General features: G+C 50.3%; 1 protein-coding gene across 2 annotated transcripts in view; it reads left to right on the forward strand.

Annotated features, from left to right (window-relative positions):
- Window positions 1-27,434, forward strand: part of WDR90 (WD repeat domain 90) — a 1,426,420-nt gene that overhangs the window by 1,170,395 nt on the left and 228,591 nt on the right. For both annotated transcript variants that reach the window (XM_085628141.1, XM_085628142.1), the window contains exon 39: window positions 16,038-16,168. In XM_085628141.1, coding sequence (XP_085484267.1) covers window positions 16,038-16,168 — 131 coding nt within the window. The remainder of the gene's footprint in view (window positions 1-16,037; window positions 16,169-27,434) is intronic.

The raw sequence follows: 27,434 nt of genomic DNA on the forward strand, positions 1-27,434 counted from the left end.
ATATTTTGAAATATGATTGGAAATTTTTACATAGTACTCAATCTCAATATAGACATTTTTCACAATCTTCTGCACAGTCATCTGAAATATATAGCTCAAAGCAAAATAGTTGAGTAAGCGTTTGGCACCTCAAAAGCTCATTCATATACAGTTATATTTATATATTGTCCTACTGCAACAGTTGAGATTTAACAGAACCCTTGATGCCACCAATCGCACAACACACATCCAACTCCTATAAGTGCCTAAGAGTGTTTCATTTCCAACTCATCTGCAAGTAGTATGTATACCTCGTCCTAATCTACTAGTGCACCATAGACACAACTCCTTGCACCATCACATATACATAACAACTTCAAGTAATATAGTTGCTTAAGCGTCGGCCGCCCCAATAGTTATTCCATATTATGTATACACCAACAATACTCAGAACAGATGACTCCTGACATAATATACACCTCCAAGCCATACAGTTAGCTAGGTTCTTGCAACCCCTGCAGCCAGTGGCAGTCCCTTTAGAAAGTGGTGGGGAACATACATTACTTTCAAACCCTTAAATTAAAAACAAACTTACCTCTATTGAAGATCTTCTGCAGTACACCCAAAGTTCCTCCTGCCTTGCGCTGCTTGCTGGACAAAATCATCGAGCAAATCCAATCACTGCTCTCTTGCTGCTTACAATGCTAAACAGCATGAGAGCAGTGGTAGGATTGGCTGCAAGCAGGCAGACCCAGCTCTCCACGAACACCTTCAGGACTGTGCTTCTGCTCCTCAGCTGTCTTTCAGCTATTGATGGCAGAAGCCTGAACTGTGCATGTCAGGCTGGCCACAGTGAAAACACCGGCCAATTCGACATGTACAGTTCAGTTAACACAGCCTGAACTCTCTGCTGTCATGCAGAGAGAGAGAGAGAGAGAGAGCTCTGTCATGGCCCGACCCCTCAACAAGTGAGAGCGGGAAGCATGAGAGGGAAAATTGTACTGTGTGTGTAGTGGGTTGCAGTGGGGAGGTCAGGGGGTCAACGCCCCCATGCTCTTATGGACGAACCGCCGCTGCCAGCAGCACATCTTTATCAAGGGATATCCATGCCATGCTATACACCAGCAGCATATGTTAGACACAATAGACACACCTTCAAGCATCTAGGGACTGATTTAGACTTTGGAGAATGAAGGTAAATCTGTTGGTGTGGCGGAGTCCTTTACTCCTACCATACTGAGTGTCCTCCACCTCACTTGTTTAAAGGTGTCCACTGCCCCAAAGGGAAATCTCTTAACATTGGCAGGAACCACCGTCAGTTCAGGTTCCTGTCGGCGTATTAAAAGTTTAACAAACAGTACTGTCCATCAAACTTTTAAAGTGTTTTTGTATTTTCAAAATCCCAAAGTGCCATTTTGTGCTTGAAAATACAAAAACTAATGGCCCCCACACCATGGATGTTATCTGGTGTGGGGTTCATTTTGCAGTTTTCACTGCTCCATATTGCTAGGTTTTAACTAGCGGCAAGGTACATTGAAAACTGGTAATTCGACCACCCTCTCTAACTCTGGGTGGTTGAATCGTCAGTGCTCCGACGGCACTTTCTCTGTCTGTCTGCAGTATAGACCGAGTACTTTCTGTTGTTGACCTACTTACGGTCCACCCATTTGTTAATCCGGCCACCGGACCTTTAGGTTGGTAGAGAGGGTACTCCGTTGCGACAGAGTACTCTCACCGCCATACTCGAATTCAGGCCCATAGTTTGTTTGCTGTCTCAGTGGGATGTTATACCCCTATTGTGCACAACACCAACGGTACACATTAGACATAATTGTTTGCAACTTATTGTGCACATACAGCTCCAAGCAATTTAGTTGGCTAAGTGTCACTTAAACAGCACATCCATATGAAGTATATGCATACTTTGCAGTACCCCAACAATACACATTAAATCCACCTTCTTATACCTTCATGCCCACAACTCCAAGCCACTGAGGTATCTAAGCACTTATTGCGTCAACAACAATTCCATAAATATTTAACCAATCTACATATCAATCATACAGAAGAGGATAACTTAAATATACTACACCCACATACATGCAATGGGAGAAGATGTTTTGAAACATAACAGCCGTCCTAAGGCATGCAATGCACAACTGTACACCCAGCTAGATAGAGTTTTTATTTATTTATTAAGGAGTTTTATATAGCGCTGGCCAGACCCAAGGGTATCGGAGTGCTTTACAACAGTTTTAATGCAAGAGTCACACACATAAAGCAGTAGTATACATATTGGTTCGGAAGTCCAAGCGTGCTGTGCCACATTAAGATAAAGAAGTCCTGAGAAAACCTCGTTGAGTGCACGGTGTCTTGGGCTGAACTTCTTTCAGGGAAGAGGGAACAAGGCAAGGGTCAGGGCGCGGGGAGGAGGTAGGTCTTAATGAGACAATGTCAGGGTGCTGCAGAGTGCAGGCTTGTGCACTTCGACGGCGGCTGTCGGTTCGGGAGGGAACGGTTGAGGTAGAGGTCTTTTAGCCGTTTTCTTAATTTTACGAAGGAAGGGATAGTCCTGATATTCGCTGGGATAGAGTTCCAGATTTTGGGCGCGTTTCCGGCAAAAGATCGTGCAGTGTTTTTCTGTTTGCGCGTTTTCATAGCGATAAGTGGTAGGGTGTTGGAGCTCCTGAGGTTCCTTGGCTGACCGGCCTTCTTTAGTTTGGAGGTCAGGTAGTCAGGTTTCCCTGTGTGCAGGGCTCGGTGCGTGAGGCAGGCAGTTCTGAAGCTGGCACGCATTTCGACTGAGAGACATTTTAGTTCTCTGAGTGCGGGTGAGATGTGATCATATTTCTTAACTCCGGTGACCATTCTGGCTGCTACATTGAGAGTTGTTTTGAGGGGAGCTAGGTGGGATTTTGCTGTGCCAGTGAGGACTGCATTCCTATAGTCTAGATAGCACCAGTGATTGAGTGGCTTGTTTGAGGTCCTTGGGCGGAATGAAGGGTTTTATCTTGTTGAGTAGCTTCAGATTGATGAAGGCACTCTTTGTGGAGTTCTTAATGTGTTTGGTCATGTTAAGTTTTGGGTCTAGGGTGATTCCTGATGATTTTACAGAGTTAGCTAGAGTGAGATTGCCGTTGAGGGCATAGATTGCTTTTAGCCATTCTGCGATTTGAGGGTTCTCTTCTTTGTTGGAGATGAGGAGGATTTCTTTTTTATCTTGGTTGAGTTTTAGGTGGTTTATTGATAACCAGTGATGGACTTCTTTTAGAGTGTCGTTGAGTCTCTGAATGTCGTAAATGGAGAAGGTTTCCAGATAGATCTGGGTGTCATCTGCATATAGGTGAAAGGGGATGTTGGCGTTTTTGAGTAGGGTGGTGAGGGGTTCCATGTATATGTTGAAAAGTTGTGGGGAGAGCACTGAACCTTGGGGGACACCCCTGCTTACGGGGTGTAGGTCGGACGTAAAGTTTTTGATTTTTATCCTTTGGGAGCGGTTGTGTAAGAAGGAGGAGCACCAGTGTAGGACCACCTCATCTGCTCCTATCCTTTCTTGAAGAGCCTGAATCAGTAGATTGTGATCAACCATGCCAAAGGCTGCTGATAGGTCCAGAAGAATGAGTAGGCAGCATTGGTCAGTATCAAGAGATTTGTGGATATCATCCACAATGTTAAGGATCGCGGTCTTGGTGCTATAGCCTTTTCTGAAGCCCGATTGGTGGGCATCTAGAAGGTTGATGCTGTCCATGTGCTAAGTCAGTTGTAGGAGAATGCACCTTTCGAGGATTTCGAATAGGAGGGGGAGATTGGAGACGGGTCTGAAGTTGTTCAGATCGTTGGTGTCAAGGCCTGTTTTTTTCAGTAATGGCGTGACTTGGCCGACTTTGAGGCAGTCTGATATGGCGCTGGTTCTCAAGGAGCTGTTTATGATCGTGCACCAGAACAGGGCTAGGGAGAGTTTCAGCTTTTTGGTCCATTGGGTGGGTATAGGATCTGGGACGTGAGATGTGGGTTTGGAGGTGGAAATCAGTTTGAGAATCTCGGCTTCCGAGATGGGGTTGAAGGATTTCCAGGCTTTCGTGGGTTGCTTGCGTGTGCTGTCATCGGTCTCTGGGGCCGGCCTTTTGCTGGAGGGATTGAGGTTGATGACCAGTGAGAGCTCAATCTTGGTGATTTTTTCGTTGAAGAAGTTGGCGAAGTTGGCGCACAGGTCTTTGGAGGCCTGAACTGAGGTTGTAGGGGGCTTGGAAGTTTGTTGCCTGATGATGTTAAAGAGCTCTTTGGGCCTGTTTTTTGCTTTGTCCAGAGTGGTGCAGAAAAAAGTGGATTTTTCACTGTTGATGTGCTTTTTGTATTTCCTTCGAGCTGTTTTGAGTTGCTCATGGAGGCTTGTGGAGAGGGTGTTTCTCCATAGTCATTCTGTAGCTCTTAGTTGTCTTCTTTCGGTGTTAATGTCCGTGTTGAACCAGGATCTAGATGGAATGTTCCTGTTTTTTTTTTTTATTTCAGGGGCGCTAATTGGTCTAGAATGGACGTCATTGTTGTGTTATAGTGAGAGGTGAGTTCTGTTGTGGAGAGATCGTCTGTGGAGATAGGAACGAGAGAGCTTACCCTTTCCTCTAGGTGAGCCATGGGGATCTGAGTTAGATTTCTCATCCATTTGGGGGGGTCTTGGGTGGGTTGTTGGTATATGATTGGTTGAGTGATGTGGAATAGGATTTAGTGGTGGCCGGACCAGTCAACTGGGAGGATGTGCTCTATCTTGACTGTGTCACGTTGGGTGATAATGGCATCTAGGATTGCTCCTCTGTCATGGGTTTCCTCTGAGCAGTATTGTGTAAGGTTGTTGCTGTGTAGCAGCTCATTCAGGTTTTGTATTAGGGAGTTATTTTCTTCATTCTACTGTAAGTTCATTTCGCCCAGAATTAGGTTGTTAGAATCTCGGAGTGAGCAATGAGCAATCAGGTCGGACAGGTGTTCGGTGAATGCGGTGGTGTTGCCTGGGGATGGTATAGGAGATGGCAGAGTAGTGTTTTGTTGTCACTTGTGTTAATGTTGGCGGTTAAGCATTCAAAGGTGTTGTAGTTAAAGGTGTCAATTCCCGTCACGGAGATGTTGTTGTTGTGAATGATTGCCATGCCACCGCCTCTTTGGTCTTTTCAATCATTGCTGATGATTGCAAAGCCTGGGGGCACAGTTGTATCCATGATTGGTGAAGAGAAATCATTTAGCCATGTCTCAGTGATGAAGGCTATGGCTATGTCATGGTTGAGGATGGATTCTGCTAGCTCTGTGGCATGTTTGGTGGCTGATCTGCAGTTTATGAGCATGCAGTTGATGGAGAGTGTCTCTTTCTTGGGTTTCTTCATTCGTGGGGCCATGGGGATGTTAGTGCAGGAGGCCGGGGGTCTTGGGGATTTGGAGGGGGGGGGGGTGGTCTCTTCTGAATCCGGTGATCACCTGAACCTTGGATTGTGGGGTGACGGTAAGTGGGATGTCGTACGAGGAGGCAAGATCTGCTGCTTCACTCGGGGACATTGCATCTCTTGTTCTCTTGGGTCTCTGTAACTGATTTGCGAGGGGGGTTGAGATCCATCTAGGGCGGGGAGCCTTTGGTGGCCTTTGGTGTGTGTGGGAGTTCGGGGGGGTTTTGGGAAGGCTTTCGGAGTGTGGCGAGGTTAGTTAGGATCTCGTTAAAGCCCTGGATTATAGTTGCTAGCTGGCTTTCAAGCAGGATGAGACGCTGCCCTGTCTTTTTGGAAGCGGGGGTGGGGGTGTTCTGAACGGGGTCATCCCTGGAAGCGGAGAGCCTAACGTTGCTATATTGCCTTCTTGTGATTGTGCTTTCCGTGTAAGCTCTGAGCGGGCCGTGAGCGCGGGGTGTGGTGGGACGTGTTGTGGCTTCCGTGTTCTTTTGCATGTGGGTATAGAGAGGTAATTGGGAGTCGTTGACTGTGTGTTGAGGTCGTTTGTTGTTAGTTGGGGGAGGTGGCGGTTGGAGGGGGGTAGGGGAGCCTTGTTCATGATGACAGAGGTGCGGGTGGTGTCTTGTGGCGAAAAGCTGGTGGTGTTGGTAGAGGGAGCAGGAATGGTGGGTGAGCTCTGCTGGAGGTTACAGCTGTCCGGGGAGAAGGGGTGGGTCGGGTGGACAAGATGTGTGTGAGAGGGGGCAATCTGAGGTGAGGGGAAGAAGCAGTCACATGCCTCTAGGTTGTTGTTGTTGGCTTGGACTAGGACTGTGCCGTTGGGGTAGATGGTCACAGAGGTGTTCCCATTCCGCATCGGGCGGTTGGGGATTGAGATCGTCAGTTTGCCGCTAAGAGGAGTGTTAGTTATTTTGGAAATGTGGATCTGTGATCTGAGGATGGAGTTCCACTTTTCGGGTCTTTCAGTGTGTAAAATGAGAGCCATTTTTATCTGGCCTTTGGAAGAGCAGTGATATGTGTTCGCGAATAGTGATTCTGGGTGTTGTCTAATCAGTTTGTGTTTGAAGTTTTTTTTCGCTTTGGTTTAGAGGTTAGGGGGGAAACTGATCGAGAAGGAGTTTGGGCCGTGCAGTTTTAAGTAGTTCGGTGTGGGGGGGTTGGTGTAGGTTGGCGTGGCATTTTTTTGTTTTTGTTGGTTGGATGGGGGCTAGCTCCCTATGGGTTTGGTTGGATTACGTTTCACAGGGGGGAGTCAGGGGCTTTATCCGAAGTTGTATGTTAAATATGGTCAGGAGCCGCCATCCTCGGGACAAGTCACATGAGGTGGGTGGGGGTGTAGTGTGGTGTGTCTTCAGTATTTGGGGGTCCGTGCATCAGTGGTTTACTATTTCCCTGATCGGCGGTGGAGGTAGTAGTAGGGTGGAGGACATTGATCCACTTAAATTAGTGGGCCGCCCTTTTAGGGTCAGGCATCCTGTTGTTTATCGGCGGGGCCCATGTCACCTTGATTTCCGTGACCATTGGGTCAGGGGCGTATTGTTATTCTCTTGGGTTATCCTGTGCTCATCGATACAGTTTGGGCAACCGGGAGGGTTTCGTGGTGAGGTCATGGGTGGCCATCCTGAGGTCGGGCAGTGAGGTTGATGACAATGGTGCTCGTGTTAGTGCGGCGTCTCTTAGTTGCAGAGACCGGCGGGTCGGGGGCGAGTAGGTACTGCGCTCTCTTCGATTAGTTTCTTGGTTTCTTAAGTAGTTTCGATCTGCGTCACTTCATTTTTGTGACCAGCGGGTCCGGGTAGATTGTTACGGTGATCAGGTCCAGTAAATTGTTGTGGAAGTAGGGCCACTTCTTTTGGGATTGGTTGGTAGCTCACCAGAACAAATTGTTACGGTGGTCAGGTCAGGTAATTTAGGTTAGGCTAGGTTAGTGACTCACTGGCACAGTTTTCCGGGAGTTAACCCTGGGCAGCCATCATGGGGTCAGGCACTGAGGGCGGAAAGAGTGCAAAGCGGTAGTTGCGTTGTTGTAGGGCCCACGTCACTTCATTTCTGTGGCCAGCGGGTTGGGGCGAGTTGTTGCGGTTGCCCTGTCGTTCATTTTGTGTTGGTCGGTAACTAACCAGTGCAGTTTTCTGAGCGTTACTCCTGGGCGGCCATCATACGGTCAGGCATCATGGGTCAGGTAATGGGCAGATGAGATGCAGCACGGCAGTCGCGGTGATGCGGGCTCGTATCACTTCCTTTCAGTGACCAGTGGGTCAGGGCGAGTTGTTGTGGAGTTCAGGCCCCTTCTTTTGGGTTGATCGGTGACTCGCCGGTGGAGTTTATCGGGAGTTATCCCTGGGCGGCCATCATGAGGTCAGGCAGTGAGGCAGGTAAAGTGCAACAAAGAGGTAGTTGCGTTGGTGCCGGGTCTTGATCACTTCATTTCTGGGACAGGGCGGAATTGTTACGGTGGTGAGATCACTTCTTCTTGGATTGTCGGTGACTCACCGGTGCAGTTTGCTTGTCAGTGAGAGATCTGTGCCAAGGGCGGGCATCTTATGGTCAGGCACTGGAGATTGCGCAGCGGAGCTCGTCGACATTTTAGAGCCTGCTCCTTATTTTCCTTGGTCCTGGATTGCCGGGAGCTCTCGCGGAGTGTCTCTCGTGGATTGTCAGTGATTCACCGGTGCAGTTTGCTCGTCAGTGAGAATTCTGTGCCAGGGGCAGCCATCTTGTGGTCAGGCACTGCCGATTGCATAGCGGAGCTCGTCGATAGCTCAGTGCCTGCTCCTCGTCTTCTTCGGTCCTGGGCCTCGGATTGTCGGGACTCTCACGGGTCCAATGCGGGGGCGTCCTGGAATCTGGAATCGAGTGTGGTCCGCCAAGCCGATCACCTCCAAGGCATTCGTAGCAGTCCTGGAGGTGTCGGTGCGCGGACCGTCGTTTCCTTGTTTCCTGAGGATGGTGAAAGCGCGATTCTGGCGTGACCCCCTTGGGTTATGTTCCAGTGAGTCCTCGTTCTCGTGGGGGGTGGGTGAGCAGCAGGGATTTTCACTACAGCGGTGATCCCAGTGCCCGGGGGCTCGATCTTAGTGCTCCTTCCCCCGCGACCATCTTGACTCCTTGCAATTAAAACCATGCAATGTTGATCGGCACCTGTCTCCATTTACATATGCTCCAACCCTACCCATAACAGGATCTAGACAATCACTATACCTGACTAAGCAACATAAATGTATATTCTAGCATTCCTGGTCTTGATTAAGATTTGCCTCTAATCAGTATAGAACACAGCAAAATATAATGTAAACTGACCACTTTGAACTTAATGAGTACCACAGAAACAAATGGGCACCCAGATTCTGAAAAACTTCTAACCAACCATACAGATAGTAATAAAGCAATATATACATTTTATTTCCATGAAGTTACCTATGCTGGAGAATTTGGAGTACATATATTACTTTTTTGGTATTATCATTTCTTCTTGTCCTTCCTTCTGCTAAGTCATCGGAAACAAACCTTTGACTGCAATTACCAATACATAATACAGAACTAAATACATTTATAAAAAATGGAATGGGTCCAGAGTTTTTGGGGGCTTTTTGGAAAGCATATTTAACAGATTTAAACTGATGAAGCCACTTTGTTTCTGTGAACAAGGCTGTCCTCCATTGGAATCTCTTCAGAGCCTAAACATATGTAAGGCGACTCTTTGAAGGCCTGCCCATACTTTCTTTTTTTATTTAAAAAATAAAAATAAAAAATTAATAATTTTTATTCAGCAATAGCAGATTTCATTATTATTACATGAAAACAAGTCCTTTTATAATACAAATACAAAACTGAGACAAATTCATTACAGTACAATTTTTTACTATAACCTTCAATCAAGGCCAACCTGTTATTGGTGCCCATAATTGCTCGCCAAATAGTTTCCTTCTATAGCCTTTCAATTTATAGAGAGCCATTTCCATATTATACAGAGCGAGAATCCTAGCCCTCCATTCAGAAAATAGGGGTGGATCCGGGCTCAGCCACTGCGAGGTTATACAAAGACGCATCACAGCCATACATAAAAATAAAAAGCCCTTTTGTGGTGCTAACCGTTTGCTAATTGTTGTGTCGAATTCGGTGCCGAACAGTGCAAATCCCACATTAAGGGCTACCGGTATTTCTAAGGACAAATTCAGAAAATGCTGTAAAACACGCAGGAAGGGGGCTAAAGACTGACATAAAAAAAACATATGTGTAGCATCAGCTGCTATCGCACCACACCGGGAACACTTATCCCCCCTTCCAGTCTTCCATTTAGCAATCTTAGCGGGAGTATAGTACAGGTCGAAAATCGCCATATAACACTGACTCCTAAGGCTCCCAGTCAACAATATAGAATTAGCCATTTCCAGAGACTCCTGTAGATCTATATTCCAAATCCCAAGCCTGTTTTCCCATTTTTGTTCCTGTATTAAAAGGTCGTCATGCTGCCCCCGAGTAGCTTCTTGATAAATTTACGCCAGATTGCCCCTGCGCATTATTACCTCAAAAATGGGTATTCCCTCAAGTGAACAAGTGCCCTCTATAATAGCTTTGTCTAGAAAGCTCCGCAACTGTAGATATTTGAAAAAGTCACCCTTATCGAGATCAAAGTTCTCCCTCAATGAAGCATACGACCTAATTTAACTATGTTCACAGAGATCCCCAATAGTCCCAATACCGGCAGCACGCCACTTTCGCGCGACAGAATCCTGAAAAACTATAGGAAGAGCCCCTAGTAGGCCAATCGGAGTATAGCGATTAAAATCCCTTATCTTAAACAACACACGTATCTTTCTCCAAACAGAAAACGCAGCCATCAAAATTTTAAACCTAGTTTTCTTATAGTAGCTCGGCTCTATAATCCTAACAAATAAATACTGAGCTTCTAGGCCCAGAATTAGTTCATAAATGGAAGGGGAAGTAGCCAGATCCTGAACAGCTCTTTCTCCAGAAATCAAGACCCCAATGTGCTGAAGCAGTGATAAATAATAATAAAGACGGAAATTAGGGATGGACCACCCCCCACGACTTCTAGGTAAATAGAGCCACCTCAGGGCTCTTCTCGCCCTTTTATAGCTCCATAAAAACCGGGAGGACATCCTTTCTATTCTCAAAAATAAAGAGTTGGGAAACCATAACGGAATAGCTCGAAATAAATATAAGAATTTCTGAAAAATTAACATTTTAATAACATTACTTCTTCCATAAAGTGACAAATGCAAATGATCTAGTTTCTCCAGGGTTTTATTGGAGGCTATAACAATAGGGTCGGCATTTAAGGCAGGGATGTCCTGTACTTTCGCAGAGATTTTAATACCCAGATATACAGCCTCGTTGACTGTTTTAGCATCAGATGGGCATCCCTTATCTGAGTGTAAAATCTGGGTTTTGGCTAAGTTCAGTTTATAACCTGAGATCCCTGCAAATTCCTTAGTCAGAATCTCAATTCTATTTAAAGCACTAACCACATCCTTTGTGAGGACTGCTAAGTCATTAGCATAGGCTAGTACTTTAACATCATGTAGCTGGGGTTTAGCTGGAATAATTAGTGAGTTGTGTTCCAATTTAAAAATTAACGGCTCTATATAAAGAGCAAAAAGAAAGGGTGAGCAGGGTACCCCTGAACACTCTGAGCTCCTCCGATTCCACCCCTGAAACCCGAACTGTGACAGCTGGTTTCCTATATAAGGCCTGAATAGCCTTCAGAAAATCAGGAGGGAATCCCTTCCAAATAAGAACCGACCATAAATAATCCCAGGAGAACCTGACGAATGCCTTCTCGGCATCCAACAGGGCCACCCCCATCTGGGAATCCGTCGCCTGTGCCCAGTCAAGTAAAGATATGACACGACTTATATGATCAGTAGTACCCCGACCGGCAATAAAGCCCTGCTGGCGTATTGAGACTATTGAAGTAATGACTCTGGCAATTCTCCTAGCGAGTAGTTTTGAGTAGATCTTACTATCAGAATTTATTAAAGATATAGGTCGATATGAAGCCCATCCTTCCCCTTCTTCTTAAAAACCACAATTGTCGTTTTAGACCATGAGTCCGGAGGGGAGCTTTCAAAAGCATACTGAAATAGAGACAGTAGCTCTACCCTCAGCTCCACCCTAAACATAATATAGAACTCCAGTGGGATTTTATCAGGGCCCATCGCCTTGCCACGTGGAAGCGAAAGAAGAGCCGCCTCCACTTCTTCCCATGTGATTGTCTCCGATAAGACAATCCTTGCTAAATAACTAGCCGCCTTATCCGTTTCTTTGTTAGAGTATAAATCCTCATAAAAAGCCTGAAAGGCTTTCCGGACCCCATGAGGAGATTCCTGAATTATTCCATGAGTATCTTTGATTTTAGTAATTTTGTTTTGTACCTCTTTTTGGCAAAGTCGGATGGCGAGAACTCTGCCTGTCTGCTCCCCATACTCATAGCACTCCCTTTTATGGAGATGAAATTTAGCGGCAGCCTCATTAGCAAACTGCTGATAAACTACAGATCTTTTAATAGCGAGCTTTCTCAGCACCAGAATCAAATCCGCTCCTTCTTTTACTTTTTTGTCCAACTCACGTTCCACAATACTAAGATCCCAGATACACTTTTCCATGACCTTCTTCATATTTTTACGCTTTTGTGCAGCGAAACTTAGGGTCTCACCCCTGAGTCCCGCCTTAAATGCGTCCCAAACCATCTCTCCTGCAGCAGAATTCCTGTTAATCTGAAAAAAGCAGGACATCCAATCCCTGATACGGTTGTAATACTCCGAATCTAACAGCAGTTTTCTATCAAAGGTCCACTCAGAATTACGTGGGGTAAACGAGTCAAGCTCAATCTCTAAAACTAAGGGGTTATGATCAGAAATAAACCTTGGCAAAGTAAATATGGACGCCTTACCCAGCATAGAGTGAGAGGCGAGGAAATAATCCAATCGGACCAGCTTTTTGTGAGGGGCTGAAAAGAACGTATAACCTGACTGACCAGCATTAAGCCTTCTCCAGACATCAAAGAGTCCTTGATCCAAAATCAGTCTACGCACACTTTTATAGACTCGCGGCTTCCTGCCATAATAAGCCTGACTACCAGTAACATCAAAATCCCCATCCAAATGTATATTTAGGTCCCCACAGATTATAAGAGGTTGAGGCCAGAGAGACAATTCAAGATTGATCTTATCAAAAAATTCTGAGTCATCCACATTTGGACCATACACGGTACAAATTGTACACATCTTGTTATTAAAAATAGCTTCTGAAATTGCCCAACGTCCCCACTTATCCTCCTTAGATTTCCTGGGCGTTACTGCCCCCTTCTTACATAAGATAGCAACACCCCTAGAATTAATTGACTGACATGAGCATGCAACCAGATCCATACCCAGCGCTTTAAGTCAACCCCTATATGACCATGAGATATGTGTCTCTTGTAAACAGAGAAGATCCCAAGATAATGCCTGGATTACCTTAGCCAAAACCCACCGCTTATTAGGATTATTTAAACCACATATATTAAGAGTACAGACTATAAGTTTACTCATTTATATAAATAGGTTTGTTGTTTCAAATAAACCACCACCCCTCCTCCAGTACTTTCCCCCTCTTGCCGTTCTCACTGTTCGCAAAATTAGAGCCACATAAGGATAATAAAGTGCAGCAGTTTAGTTGCAAATTAACACTGTGAGCAAAAACAAAATAGAAAAAAGGGATCACTCCATACCAACACAAAAAGAAATCGTACAAAGCTGAATTTTTCAACCCAGCTCCCCCCTTAACCTCCTCTCCCAGCGCAACCAGCCCCTACCCCAAACAGCCCCCCCTCCCCCACCCAAACCCACCCTACCAACCCCATAAGGCAATGGGACCATTGTCCCTTATGATGCAGAGTCGGGCACCCAAACCCCCCCTCCCCTTGTCTCCAAAATGTCAATAATAGACCTGCTTATCGTATCATAAACCGATCAGGTAATTACAAGAAAAAAACAAAGAAAAAAAGTCAGTACTCATGATCCATCATGACCAATCTATACAGCTGAAATCAAGATTTTAAAGTTATACGGTCTGCAAAAATTCCTTGGCAGACGATTCATCAAAAACATCTGTGTCCGCCCTTTGGCAATAATCTTCAACTTAGCCGGGTTCTGAAGGAAGACCTGAGCTCCTTTTGCCTGGAACTGTGGGATCAGCTGCCGCAACTTCCAACGAAGATCAACAGTAAATTGCCAAAAGTCAGGTCTGACAAAAAAATCGCAATCTTTCGCATGAGCATTCTTAGTGGGACGTGCCAGGTCATAAAGAGCCTCACGGGCCAAAAAATTATTTAATGAAATAAGAATTGCCCGAGGAAAGGATGTAGTCTGACCCGCCTTCTTTCTCGGATTAGCTGGAAAGGGGTGAGCCCTCTGTACCTCTGTCTGCCAATCCCACTGTGAGAGTTCAGGGAAAGCCTCACCCAACAGTTCAACTACAAACTTACGTGGGTCCGAACCTTATTTGCCTTCGGGAATCCCCAAAATTCTGAGGTTATAGCGTCTTCAGCGGTTCTCTAAATCAGATAATTTCCACTGCAAGTCATCCTGATGGGCTTTCAGAGAGACTGTCATTTCTTTCTGTATAACAAGATCGTCCTCCAGAGCAGAAATCCGAGTTTCGGCCTCATTAATTCTGTTAGCCATATACGCACTCGTCTTCACCACCCTCCGTATTGAATTCTACAATTTCTTAGATGCATTCGGTGTACGTATACTCTCAGCCTGAGTTTCTGCCCTATGTGCCACAATCAGATCATAAATTGTCGCCAGCGTTATCTCTCCTTTATCACTCCAGTGGATGCGGATGGATGAGATACAGAGGGGAGAACCATTGTATTTGGTGAGCTCTGATAATCCCAAGAAAGTGATGTATCTGACCCGGGCTCGCTCTTTCTGCTCCTTCCACCAAGTTTGTGCCGCAGAATGCATTCTCTAAAGCCCTACCAGCTGATATCACCGAGGGCCTTGCCTCTTTATTTCCCTCATCGCCAGAACATGCTCCCTCAAGCCAATCTTTTACGAGGCTCTCAACAGAGGAGTGATCTGACAGGGAGAAGAAGTCGTCGGTATTGGATACTTTATCCGGTAGCTCACATAGCTCTGAGTATTTCTGATCACCAACCGCCACAGATGCAATAACAGTGCCATCCTTTTCACTCTCGGACATAGCTATGAGAGCGGAATCATATATAGCATTACCACTGCCGACCATACTCACTAAGGAGGCACTAACACTGGGCTGTTCGTTTATATTTTGAAAAAGGACTTCAGCTCCCAGAATGCCCTCAGATGGAGACACAGATACAGGCTCAGCACTCTGCAGCGCTTCAGAGTGAGATGAGATCAAAGTCTTAGCAGCTACTTCCATTGCCCCCATTACTTCGCTTTCCCCACTCACCAGAGAAGTTATACTTTCAATGCACTCCTGAGTATCCAAAGCGCTGCTACCATAAGTCATCCGCATTGCAGCCTCATCCTGACGTTTCTTTTTATTGCCTCTTTGTTTAAACATTGCCGGTATGGCCTGACCTGCTGCTTTGAATCCCCCAGGAACGACATCCATTGAGGCCCGGTCCGAAGCCACCGATGCTGAAGCTAAAGTTGATTGAATATTCCTCTGGACCCCCTCGGCGCCGTGCGGTGTTTTGTTATTCAAAGCGGCAGTGGCAAGTTGCGTTTTGACCGGAGTACCGGTCTAGGGTGCAGCCGTTCTTGATTTTGCTGGACGGGGTGCTGCTTTGGATGCCATGGCTCGTACTCCGCACCCGGACACCCGAAAACAGCTACCGTTAGAGGCCAGATGAAGCAGCCGGTAAGGGGGATTAGATAATAGTAATATCCGCCAGAGCATCAGGGGCTTTTTACTCTCGTTTCGTTTAGTTTCCTCCTAAGCAGATCGGGAGCAATCACAGCATCTGTAACAGAGTCGAGGAGAGGAGAGGGACAGTCCATTCAACCGGCCATCAGCGTGGCGGCCATCTTGCCTCAGTCCTGCCCATACTTTCTATAGAGAATGCTGTATGGATTCAGATCTTAGATGTAATTTTCAGGTACATTTGATTGTTTTTAGGAACCTCTTCCTAATGGGGTTTGCTACCATCCACTCTGACGGTATGTATTAGTCTGTATTCTGCTCAGCACATCACTTAAAGTGATGTATTGTGCAAAGATAAAAATAAATTACATTACATAATTCCCCAACATTGATATCTTCCATAAATTAATTCGGTATGTCACCATCCCATCCTGTTGATTACATACTGATCTGGCCCTTCTTTTTTATTCCCCAAATTGTGAAATGGCGATGGTACTTGAGTGCTCTTAAGGGGCATTCTAGGATGTTACTTCAATAGTTGAAAATCTGATCCTGGTCGTTCAAGAGTGCCTTCAATTATGGTAACTCTTTCTAGTGTTTTGATACTCTTGTTGAAGCTGATGGATAGTTGAACATTATGTATGCATCTATGGAAGACACCAACTTTGCAAAAATTAAATACTATTTTGTATCCTTTTTCCGGGCCAGTCCCCTTTTTAAGAGTGTACTCTTATTTTCCTTTTGTTGTCTTTTTCTCTCTGCTGACTATAGGTGAAATCATCCTGTCTGGAGGGAAGGATGGACTGATGGCAGTCAGCAGCCCCCGAACAGGAATGACTGTTCGCGTCTTGAGTGACCACAGAGGCTCTCCCATCACTGCCATTCGAAGCACGAGGAAAAAGGTATAGCTTACACTTTTAACTCTCATCAAGGATGATGTCCTATGAGCACAGCTGATAGTGGTCTTTACTGTGGGCGATAACATGCAGACAAAATTTGTAAACTTTGTATTAACATTTGATGTCCAAGAAGATTGTTATAGTAGTCCAGTCTGCTGAAAAAAGAGTTGATTTTGCAGTGTGTAAGAGATATGTGTGCTTATACTGTATATACTTTAGTTGTTGGAATTGTGCTTTGTCTCCATTATTATCTGTGGCTCTGCTATTAATAAATGTTTGCATTTTAATGGAAAAGCTGTGTAAAACCCTGAGCTTTCTAGCCAAGAATACAACTATAGCTAGTCAGGAGAAATGTTGATGGCATTAGAAAGAGAAGAGTATGCCGGTGAAGATGGAAAATATAAGACGGTTTGGGAGGAGTTTACTGTCAGTGCCTGTATTGCCAATCTGAAAGAGACTATTAGTTCTGTAGTAGGGGATCTCTGTGTATAGTCATAATCTAGTGAATAGTCCCGCCCATGTGCGCGGACCCCGGAGCAATAAAAATAATCTCTAAAAGGTGACAAATCATGCAGACCTGCATACACCTTTAAGAGAGAATTTAATTTAAAGACAGATAATGCAGCCTATACCCACAGGCTACACTGTCCAGTACTTCAACTAGAATTCCACCAAAATCCACAAACAGCACTGCCTGTCCAGTTTTTCTCCCCATAGGAAAAAACCCTGCCTCTACCAGCAAAAGCCTCTGGAATGATAGAGAGGAAGGAGTGGACAGACAAGCCCCATAGGCTGCCATTATGTGGCTTGGAACAGGATACTGTGCCTTTAAGAAAACTTTCCAGTTTTCCAGAACTTTCCCCAGTATCCCAGAATGCCCAGCAGGTCCCATTTACTTTCAGTTCTTTTTTCCGGCTCCTGCTAGCAGGACCCTGGAGCATTGAGCTCTACCTTTTTCAAGGTTTTCATTGAGATTTTGGCAATTTTTGTCACTTTTTCTTGTGTTTAGTAGCTGGTACTGTCAACATGCCTGGCTTGTTCGACAAGTGCCCGGAATGTGGTCGAAAGAAGGCTAAAACTGACCCACACGAGGTGTGCATAGCTTGCCTTCCCCAGTCCCACGTGCCTGAAAGCTGTACCATCTGCCACTCGTTTTCAGCAAGAACCCTGAGGGACAGGATGAAGAGCAGGCTTCAAGCTCTGGAGGAGCGAAGACTGAAGGCACCAGGTGGGTCTGGAGGGGCTGATTTGGCCCATGCTGAGGCCTCTGGGGGGCTCCCCAGGGGCAGGAAGACCAGTAAGCGCTCCCGCTCCCCGTCGACGTCGAGGGCGTCGACGGCGACGTCGAGGAGGATGACCACCGTCTGTTCGCCGTCTCCCCAGGGCTCTGGGGAGAAACGGCGTCGACGATCGGCGTCGAGGGACCTGAATAGGCCGCCGTCGACTACATCGGCGTCGTCGGCGACGACGCCGTCTTCGACTGCGTCCAGCGGTCGACGTCGAGAGAAGACCCGGCGTCGGCGTTCGGCGTCGAGGGATCGCAGCTCGCCGTCGATGAAGAGAAGGAGATCGACGTCGAGAAAGCGAAGATCGCCGTCGAGGCGAAGATCGCCGTCGAGGCGAAGATCACCGTCGAGGCGAAGGTCGCCGTCGAGGCGAAGGTCGCCGTCGAGGCGAAGGTCGCCGTCGAGGCGAAGGTCGCCGTCGAGGCGGAGGTCGCCGTCGAGGCGAAGGTCGCCGTCGAGGCGAAGGTCGCCGTCGAGGCGAAGGTCGCCGTCGAGGCGAAGGTCGCCGTCGAGGCGAAGGTCGCCGTCGAGGCGGAGGTCGCCGTCGAGGCGGAGGTCGCCGTCGAGGCGGAGGTCGCCGTCGAGGCGGAGGTCGCCGTCGAGACATAAGTCGACGCCGAGGAGGAGATCGACGCCGAGAAGATCGCCGTCGAGGCGCAGGTCGACGTCGAGGCACACGTCGACGTCGAGGAAGAGAGAGTCGCCGGGATCGGTGTACTCAGTGGTGTATACCCCGCCTCGGAGGTCTCCGTCGCCTCCTCCTCTCCCACCTCTGCCACCGCCTCCTCCACCGCCACCACCACCACCACCACTGCCACCTCCTCCACCACCGTCTCCACTTCCTCCACCGCCTCCTCCGCGGCCGCGGACTCTGTCTCCGCCACCCCGGCCTCTGTTGCTGCCAAGCACTCCTGCGGTGCCGCCGCCGGTCCCCCCGAGGTCGGTTTCCCTTCCACGGTACCCGACTCCGCCGCAAGGGACCACAAAGCCACGACGCCCACGGTCGCCTGGACCAGCGAGACCGGCGGACAGGCCTAAGCCGAAAAGGTCGCGCTCCCGCTCTCACAGGAGGCGACGATCGCGGAGCCGAGGGCGATCCTCGTCAGACTCTAGACGACGCCGCAGAAGGTATAGGTCCAGGTCGCGCTCCTCGGACAGGGACCTTTCCCCGACGCTGTCGGACTCCCCGGGGACTAGGGTGTCGCCGGTGGACGACTTGGTCTCGTTCCAGGAGGTGCTGTTGCGAGGGGCTGCGAAGCTGAATATCACGGTGACGGTTCCAACACCCACGACGTCCGTGATATTTGAGACGCTTCATAAAAGACACTTGTCTCGCCCCCTCCTGCCTCTCATGCCTGGACTGGTGGAACCAGCTTTGGAACTGTTCCTCACTCCCGCAACAGCGAAGGCCGCTCCGTCCAGGCTCATGAAGAAATATAGGGCCCCGGAGTCGGATCCGTCATTCTTGAGAGGGGACCCGAAACCGGATTCGGTTATCGTGACGGCGGCGAGAAAACAACATGCGACCGCCCCGGCCTCCACGGTGCCACCGGACAAGGAAAGCCGCTGGCTGGACTCTGCGGGCAGGAAGGTGTGTGGTACCGCTGCCACCACGATGAAGGCGGCGAGTGCAGGGGCGTTGTTGGGCCGTTACGACTGGGCCCTGTGGGAATCCCTGCAGCAATATGCGGACCTCCTGCCACGAGACAAGAAGGACGACTTCTTGGAGACGGTGCGCGAAGGCATGCTGGTTTCTAACCAAACGATCAGCGCAGCAGCGGATATATCGCTATTGGCCGCCCACGCCTACTGTCATGGCGTCCACCAGCGGCGGCATTCCTGGTTGCGCCTGACGTCCCTCAAGCCGGAGGCGCAGCAGAGAGTGGCCAACTTGCCCTTCTCGGGGGAGACCCTGTTCGGGAAGCATGCGGACGATGAAATGGCCCGCATGAAGGCTGAAGCGGAAACCCTGACGGCCGTCGGGTTAGAGAAGGCCGAGAAAAAGAAACGACCGTTCCAGAGGAGGTTCGGGTCGTCGGGCCGAGGGCGTGGGCAGGGCTCGGGACAGCAGCAGCCACAACAGCAGCAGTTCCGCAAGCCCTTCCAGAAGCGCCAGAGGGGCAGAGGTGGCCAGCAGGCTACTACAACAAACAAGGGCCCGGCCGGGTCTCGGCCCTGAGCTGTTACTTCCCCCTCAACCGTTACCCACTCCAGTGGGGGGAAGCATTCGATTTTTTCCGGCAGAGTGGAGAAAAATTACTCAGGACAAGTGGGTGCTGAATATTGTTTGCAATGGATACAGTCTTCGGTTCCTGGAACTCAGAGCTGTCTTCCTGGCACTGAAGGCTTTCCTTCCGTCCTTCCAGACCAACTCGCTGCTGATACAGACGGACAATACAACCACGATGTATTACCTCAACAAGCAGGGGGGGTCGAGATCGCGCACTCTGTCGCAGGAGGCGCAGGCGATCTGGCGCTGGCTGCTGGCCCGAGGATTGACGATCACGGCCACACATCTGCCAGGGGTGCAGAATGCTCAGGCAGACGCCTTGAGCAGGCTGATTCAGGAAAACCACGAATGGGTCATAAACGACGAAGTACTAGGAGAAGTCTTCGCAAGGTGGGGGACTCCAGACGTAGATCTGTTCGCCACCGCCGAAAACAGCAAATGCCGAGACTTCGCATCCAGGTACTACCAGCGGGGGACGCTGGGGAATGCGCTATGGATCGATTGGTCGAACAGCTTTCTGTACGCTTTTCCACCCATTCCCCTGATTCCGGCGGTGCTCATCAAGCTGTCCCAGTCCAGGGCGCGGATGATCCTGATCGCCCCGGAGTGGCCCAGGCAGTGGTGGTTCACGGACCTTCTTCACCGGTCTCTCCTTCCTCACATGCGGTTGCCGTGCAGGCCGGACCTTCTCACGAAGTTCGGGGGGCGGATGGTGCACCCCAACCTCTCGTCTTTGAGTTTGGCGGCATGGCTCCTGAAATAGTGCAATACGGTCATCTGAATCTACCAGACGATTGTATGGACATTCTGAAGGAGTCTAAGCGACCTTCCACTAGGACATCCTATGCTTACAAGTGGAAGAGGTTCTGTATCTGGTGTAAGTCCAAGAACTTTGATCCGACAACATGTACGGAAGATGTCATCCTTCCATACCTTTTGCATCTGGCGCAGTCTGGCCTTAATTTCCATTCCATTAAGGTTCATCTGGCTGCTTTGACTGCTTACAGGAAGTGCCCTTCACAGACGTCCTTCTTTCAGATTCCTGTGGTCCAGGATTTTTTGGAAGGCTTGAAGAAGGTGTTCCCTCCTGTCAGACTTCCCTCGCCTTCTTGGGACTTGAATGTGGTGCTGTCCAGACTGATGAGAGAGCCTTTTGAACCTATTCACAAGGCTTCATTGCAGCACCTATCCTGGAAGGCGGCGTTCCTAGTGGCCATTACATCGGCCCGCAGGGTGAGTGAACTTCAGGCATTATGTTGTCAATAACCTTATACTGTGTTTCATGCTGCTAAGGTTGTGATGCGTACTCACCCTAAGTTCCTTCCTAAGGTTATCTCTGACTTTCATGTCAATCAGACCATAACTTTACCTACGTTCTTTCAGAATCCCTCTTCACCAGCGGAAAGGGCTCTCCATTCCCTGGATGTCCGTAGGGTGTTGAAATTTTATCTGGATAAGACCAAGGATATTCGTAGGTCTGACCAATTGTTTGTTAATTATGGCTCAGTCAGGACTGGTCTTGCGACCTCTAAGCAGTCCATCTCTCGGTGGATTGTGTCCTGCATACAGTTGTGTTATCAAAAGGCTAATAAGACCTTAGGGGGTAAACCTAAGGCTCATTCCACCAGGGGCAAAGCTGCCACGACGGCTTTGCTGCGTAATGTTCCGATTGCGGAAATCTGTAAGGCGGCCACTTGGAAGTCGGTCCATACCTTTGCTGCGCATTACTGTCTGGACTCGGATGCCAGGGCAGATGCTCAGGTTGGGCAGGCTTCGCTGCGAAATTTGTTCGCACAGTAGTGGTTGTGTCTTATGTGTTCTCCACCGCTTTTGTTGTGTGGGGATGGGCTTGCCATTCTATTCACTAGATTATGACTATACACAGAGATCCCCTACTACAGAAGGAGTAGTTTCTTTTCTGTAACTCCAGTTCTGTAGTAGGGGTATCTCTGTTATAGTCATAAGCGCCCGCCCTCCTCCCCGGTGGAGAGATACTTATTCATATGGAGAATGCTACAGGTCTGGCGTGCTACGCCTTCAAAAAGAACTGAAAGTAAATGGGACCTGCTGGGCATTCTGGGATACTGGGGAAAGTTCTGGAAAACTGGAAAGTTTTCTTAAAGGCACAGTATCCTGTTCCAAGCCACATAATGGCAGCCTATGGGGCTTGTCTGTCCACTCCTTCCTCTCTATCATTCCAGAGGCTTTTGCTGGTAGAGGCAGGGTTTTTTCCTATGGGGAGAAAAACTGGACAGGCAGTGCTGTTTGTGGATTTTGGTGGAATTCTAGTTGAAGTACTGGACAGTGTAGCCTGTGGGTATAGGCTGCATTATCTGTCTTTAAATTAAATTCTCTCTTAAAGGTGTATGCAGGTCTGCATGATTTGTCACCTTTTAGAGATTATTTTTATTGCTCCGGGGTCCGCGCACATGGGCGGGACTATTCACTAGATTATGACTATAACAGAGATACCCCTACTACAGAACTGGAGTTACAGAAAAGAAACTACTCCTTATAGATTCTTTACCTTAGAATTACCCCCCGGCGTCAGACTGGATCCGTAGAATATTTTCTCAGCAGTACCCCTGCGCAACGGCAGAACCCTCTCCCTTCCCCAACCAGAGTTCACAGTGGTCACGGATGCGTCACTCCTGTGATGGGGCAGCCACATGGAAGAGGCGGTGATCAGAGGCCTCTGGTCTTTGGCGGATTCTGGGCTCCACATCAACCTTCTGGAGCTATGGGCGATTTGTCTAGCACGGAAGGCATTCCTTCCGTCTGTCAAAGGAAGAGTAGTGTAGGTGTTCACAGACAACACTTCCGCCATTTGGTACTGCAGCAAATAGGGCGGAGTGGGGTCGTAGACCCTCTGTCAAGAGGCCCTTCGTCTCTGGAAGTTGCTGGAACATCAGGGCATGTTCCTGGTGGTTCAACTCCTTGCAGGTTCCCTGAACGCCAGGGTGGACAAACTCTGCCGCCGGTGCTTGATGGATCACAAATGGCGTCTTCACTCGGAGATGGTGCAAGGTCTCTTTAAGCAGTAGGGAGAGGCTTGGTTTGATCAATTCGCCACAGAAGAGAGGCCGCAACGTCAGCAGTTCTGTGCATTAGAATTTCCAAGGCGGCACTCGCTAGGCGATGCTTTTCGTCGCGAGTGGAGTTGCGGTCTTATATACGCCTTTCCGCGTATACCACTTCTGCCCAGAGTGCTAAAGAAGATCAAGCGTGACCGGGCCCAAGTCATTCTTGTGGCTCCAGACTCCGCACAAAGACTCTGGTATCCCGAGCTCTTGAACAAGGCCATTGATCCTCTGATTACACTGCCCCTTCGGAAGGATCTTCTGTCGCAGCAGCAGGAGACGGTCCTCCGCCCGAACCTGTCCAGCCTCCACTTCCTTGTGTGGAGATTGAGCAGCGACAGTAGACAGCCTTAGACCTTCCTCCTGAAGTCTGTAATGTTATCTTGGCAGCCAGGCGTCCCTCTACTAAAACAGTAATCTGAAAGAAACACGTTAGTTAGATTCCTCACCTTAGAATATCCCCAGGCGTCAGACTGGATCCGGAAGATTTTTGTAGCAATACCCCTTGCGCGTCGCTAGGCGTCGTCTGCGGCTCCGCGTCCGTTGTTGGCGTCGTGCGCCGGAATGATGTCGTCGGAGTACTTAGACGCCGCCCTCGCGCGCTGACGTCAGTTCTTCTTTTTTCCGCGCCAGTAAGCGCCAATCCGACAGAGCTACCCCTTTAGTCAATTTTTGACTAACTTTTTGACTCTTTTTGGTCACTTTCTCGACTCTGGTGCCGGTAGGATACCTGGTTTCAAGGCCTGCGACGACTGTCACCGACTGATGTCGGTGACCGATCATCACCGCCGGTGCCTGTACTGCTTGGGCCTCGACCACGACGCGGAGTCGTGCTCCGATTGTATGGCCCTGACCTCGAAAGCTAGGTGGGAGCGGTCCCGCAAACTTCTCGAGCTTCGCCACTCGGCTCCGCGCCCCTCTCGATCCCGGTCCAGGAGGAGGTCCAAGGATCGGTCGCGGAGCCGCACTCGACATCATCGCTCGTCTGGCTTGAAGTCTTCGGGTAAGTCGAAGAGCTCCAAGAAGTCCAAGAGGTGACACCGCTCTTTGGACTCCCCTCGCGTGACTCCGCCGAGGGTCAGGGTGGTTCCACCCCCGCGGCTCCGCCGGAGCCGCAGGCGCCGCGCACGTCCCCATACCCGCCGGTCAGTGGGAGTGACGTGACGCCGGCGGAGGTCAGTGCCTTCCTCTCGGCCATGAGGAGCCTGGCCCCGCCGTCGACGCCCGCTGGCGCGCCTTCGGGCCCCGCGGACTCGACTGGGCGACCTTGCGCGCCGGCGGCTCCGGCCCTGGCGCCGTTGGAGGCTCCGGCCCCGATGCCGCAGGTCCCCGAGGGGCCCGAGCCTGGGCCCCCATCGACGCCGGTCGACCTCGTCACGCCTCCTCCGCCGGCGTCGACACCGGTGCCACCTCCGACGCCGACTCCGGTCGACGTCGATCCCCGGTTCAGCCCCTGTCCGGTCCCGACGCCGATGCGGCGGCGCCCGACGCCGCATCCGACGCCGCTAGAGACGCATTATGTCTATTGACCGGCTCCGATCATTCCTCCTGTTTACCAGGAATCGGATGACGGGGGTGACTGGGCAGATGAACTGGGGGAGGCCAGTGGTTTGGATACCTCACTGGACACTGGATTCATCTCTCCTCCGACTGTGGCTTCGGAGGAGGGTGCAGCTTTTTCTGTGGTGCTGCGCAAGGCGGCCGCGGCCCTTGGGCTTGAGCTGCCTGCCGTGGCTGTGAGGACTAACATCCTCACTGAGGTGCTTCAGTCTGCCGCATGCTCCACTGAGCCTCTGTTGCAATTCAATGAGGCCCTCATTGACGTTCTGCAGGGCACCTGGTCCAAGCCCTCCACAGTCCCTCCTGTGTATAGGAACGTTGCCAGGCGCCACCGCCCTGCTCCGGGCGACCCCAGTTTTCTGTCCCAACACCCCACCCCGAGAGTCTGGTTATCCAGGCCTCTACCTCCCAATCCTCCTTCCCGTCCGCTCCACCGGACCGGGATTCCAAGAGACTGGAACAGTTCGGTAAAAAGCTGTTCTCCTCGCTCAGTTTGGGCCTGCGGTCTTTGAACACCGCCTGTCTCTTGGACCGTTATTCCCACTCTCTGTGGGATACGGTGGAGGACGTGCTGCCCCTGTGCCCGGAGGAGGCCCAGGCACGGCTTTCTTCGGCTCTGGCCGATGGGAGAGATGCAGCGCGCCATGCCATCCGATGTGGACTCGACACTACGGACTCGCTGGGTAGGGCGATTTCTACCACGGTGGCGCTTCGACGTCACGCCTGGCTGCGGTCCACGTCCTTTTCAGGGGATGTCCAGAGCACTCTCATGGACATGCCTTTTGATGGCACTTGCCTTTTTAGTGAGAAAGCAGACAGTGCGCTGGCTCGCTTCAAGAACTCCTGGGCTACGGCCAAGTCCTTGGGCCTCTCGGCCCCGCGGCCACAAACTTCCGCTTTTCGCTCCTTTCGTGGCCAAGGAAGGGGCACCTCCTCACGTCCGCCTAGCCACCGGCCGCAGAACCAGCCTGCACGTGGTCGCGGACGTGGTTTCCGCCGAGGCGGTACTGGAGGACAACGCGGTCAGTCCACATCCACCCCGGCAGCATCCGCCTCAAAGCCTTCCTAGTCAGAGCTTTCAGGCCCATTCCTCGCCAGTGGGGGGCCGGGTTCGCCATCACCTGCTCCACTTGCGTACCATCACTTCGGACAGGTGGGTGCTGCAAATCGTCCGAAGGGGCTACTCCCTCCCCTTCGAGACGACCCCTCCAGCCATGCCACCGCAGCACCACCGTATCTCGGAGGATCATTTGAATCTTCTGCGAGAGGAAGTCTTGGCCAAAGAGGCCGTCGAGCTCGTTCCGAGCCCAGAAGTAGGTTGTGGTTGTTATTCCCACTACTTTCTGGTTCCCAAGAAGGGCAAAGGGGGCCTACGCCCTATCTTGGACCTCCGGAACGTCAATGCCTTCCTCCGGAAGGAACGGTTCAAAATGTTAACTTTGGCTCAGGTTCTAGCTGCCCTCGACCCTGGAGACTGGATGGTAGCGTTGGACTTGCAGGACGCTTATTTCCACATCCCCGTCCTGCCGGCCTACCGGCGTTACCTGCGGTTCACGGTGGGTCAGGAGCACTTTCAGTTCACCGTGCTCCCCTTCGGCCTTACCAGTGCCCCTCGGGTGTTCACGAAAGTGATGGCGGTAGTCGCAGCTCATCTGCGCAGATCAGGGGTTCCAGTCTTCCCTTATCTCGACGACTGGTTGTTGAAGGCGGGCTCGCCCCATGCAGTCGTCTCCCACCTCCAGACTACGGCGGATCTCCTGCATTTGCTGGGGTTTTCCATCAACGTGCTGAAGTCACACCTGAGCCCCTCTCAGAAGCTCCTTTTCATCGGAGCGGTTCTCGATTCGGCGCAGTTCCGGGTTCATCCACCGGAACAGCGGGTCCGGGATATACAGGCCCTGATTCCCATCTTTCGGCCTCTATCCTGGGTTTCGGTCAGGCTAGTGTTGCGGCTTCTGGGGCTGATGGCCTCCTGCATCCTACTAGTGCATCACGCCAGGCGGCGCAAGCGGGCTCTGCAGTGGGACCTGAAGTTTCAGTGGGCCCAGCATCACGGCAACCTGTCTGACCATGTCTTGATCTCGGAGGGCACTGCACAGCAGTTGCAGTGGTGGCTCACGGACCGTGATTGGGTCACGGGCAAGAGCCTCTCCCTACCCCTACCGGAGCATGTCATAGTGACGGATGCGTCCCTCCTGGGATGGGGTGGCCATATGGGAGAGGCGGAGATCAGAGGCCTCTGGTCTCCGGCGGAGTCTCGCCTCCACATCAACTTGTTGGAGCTGAGAGCGATCCGACTTGCACTGAAAGCCTTCCTTCCCTCTGTCCGGGGAAGTGTCGTGCAGGTGTTCACGGACAACACCACCGCCATGTGGTATTGCAACAAACAGGGCGGGTGGGGTCGTGGACCCTTTGTCAGGAGGCTCTGCGCTTCTGGACATGGCTGGAACACCAGGGCATCACCCTGGTGGTTCAACATCTGGCGGGCTCTCCGAACGCCAGAGCAGACGAACTCAGCCGCCGGTGCATGATGGATCACGAATGGCGTCTGAACTCCGAGGTGGCGCAAGGTCTCTTTCAGCAGTGGGGAGAGCCTTGGTTAGATCTATTCGCCACCGACGAGAACGCGCAATGTCAGCAGTTCTGCGCGTTGGAATTTCCAAGGCAGCACTCGCTCGGCGACGCTTTTCGTCGCGAGTGGAGTTGCGGTCTGTTGTACGCCTTTCCGCCTATACCACTTCTGCCCAGAGTGCTGAAGAAGATCAGGCGCGACCGGGCCCAAGTCATCTTGGTGGCTCCGGATTGGGCACGAAGGTACTGGTATCCCGAGCTACTCAGTATGTTGACCGATCCTCCGATACGTCTGCCCCTTCGGGAGGATCTTCTGTCGCAGCAGCAGGGGACGGTCCTCCACCCGAACCTGTCCAGCCTCCACGTCCATGCGTGGAGATTGAGCGGCGGCAGTTGATGCCATTTGACTTGCCTCCTGAAGTCTGTGATATCATTCTGGCAGCCAGGCGTCCCTCCACAAAGACGGTATACGCCTGCCAGTGGAACAAATTTGTGGCATGGTGCACAGCAAAGGCTGTGGATCCCCTTTCCGCCCCTCTTTC

This window comes from Triturus cristatus, chromosome 10 (genome assembly GCF_964204655.1).
Source record: "Triturus cristatus chromosome 10, aTriCri1.1, whole genome shotgun sequence".
NCBI lineage: Eukaryota > Metazoa > Chordata > Amphibia > Caudata > Salamandridae > Triturus > Triturus cristatus.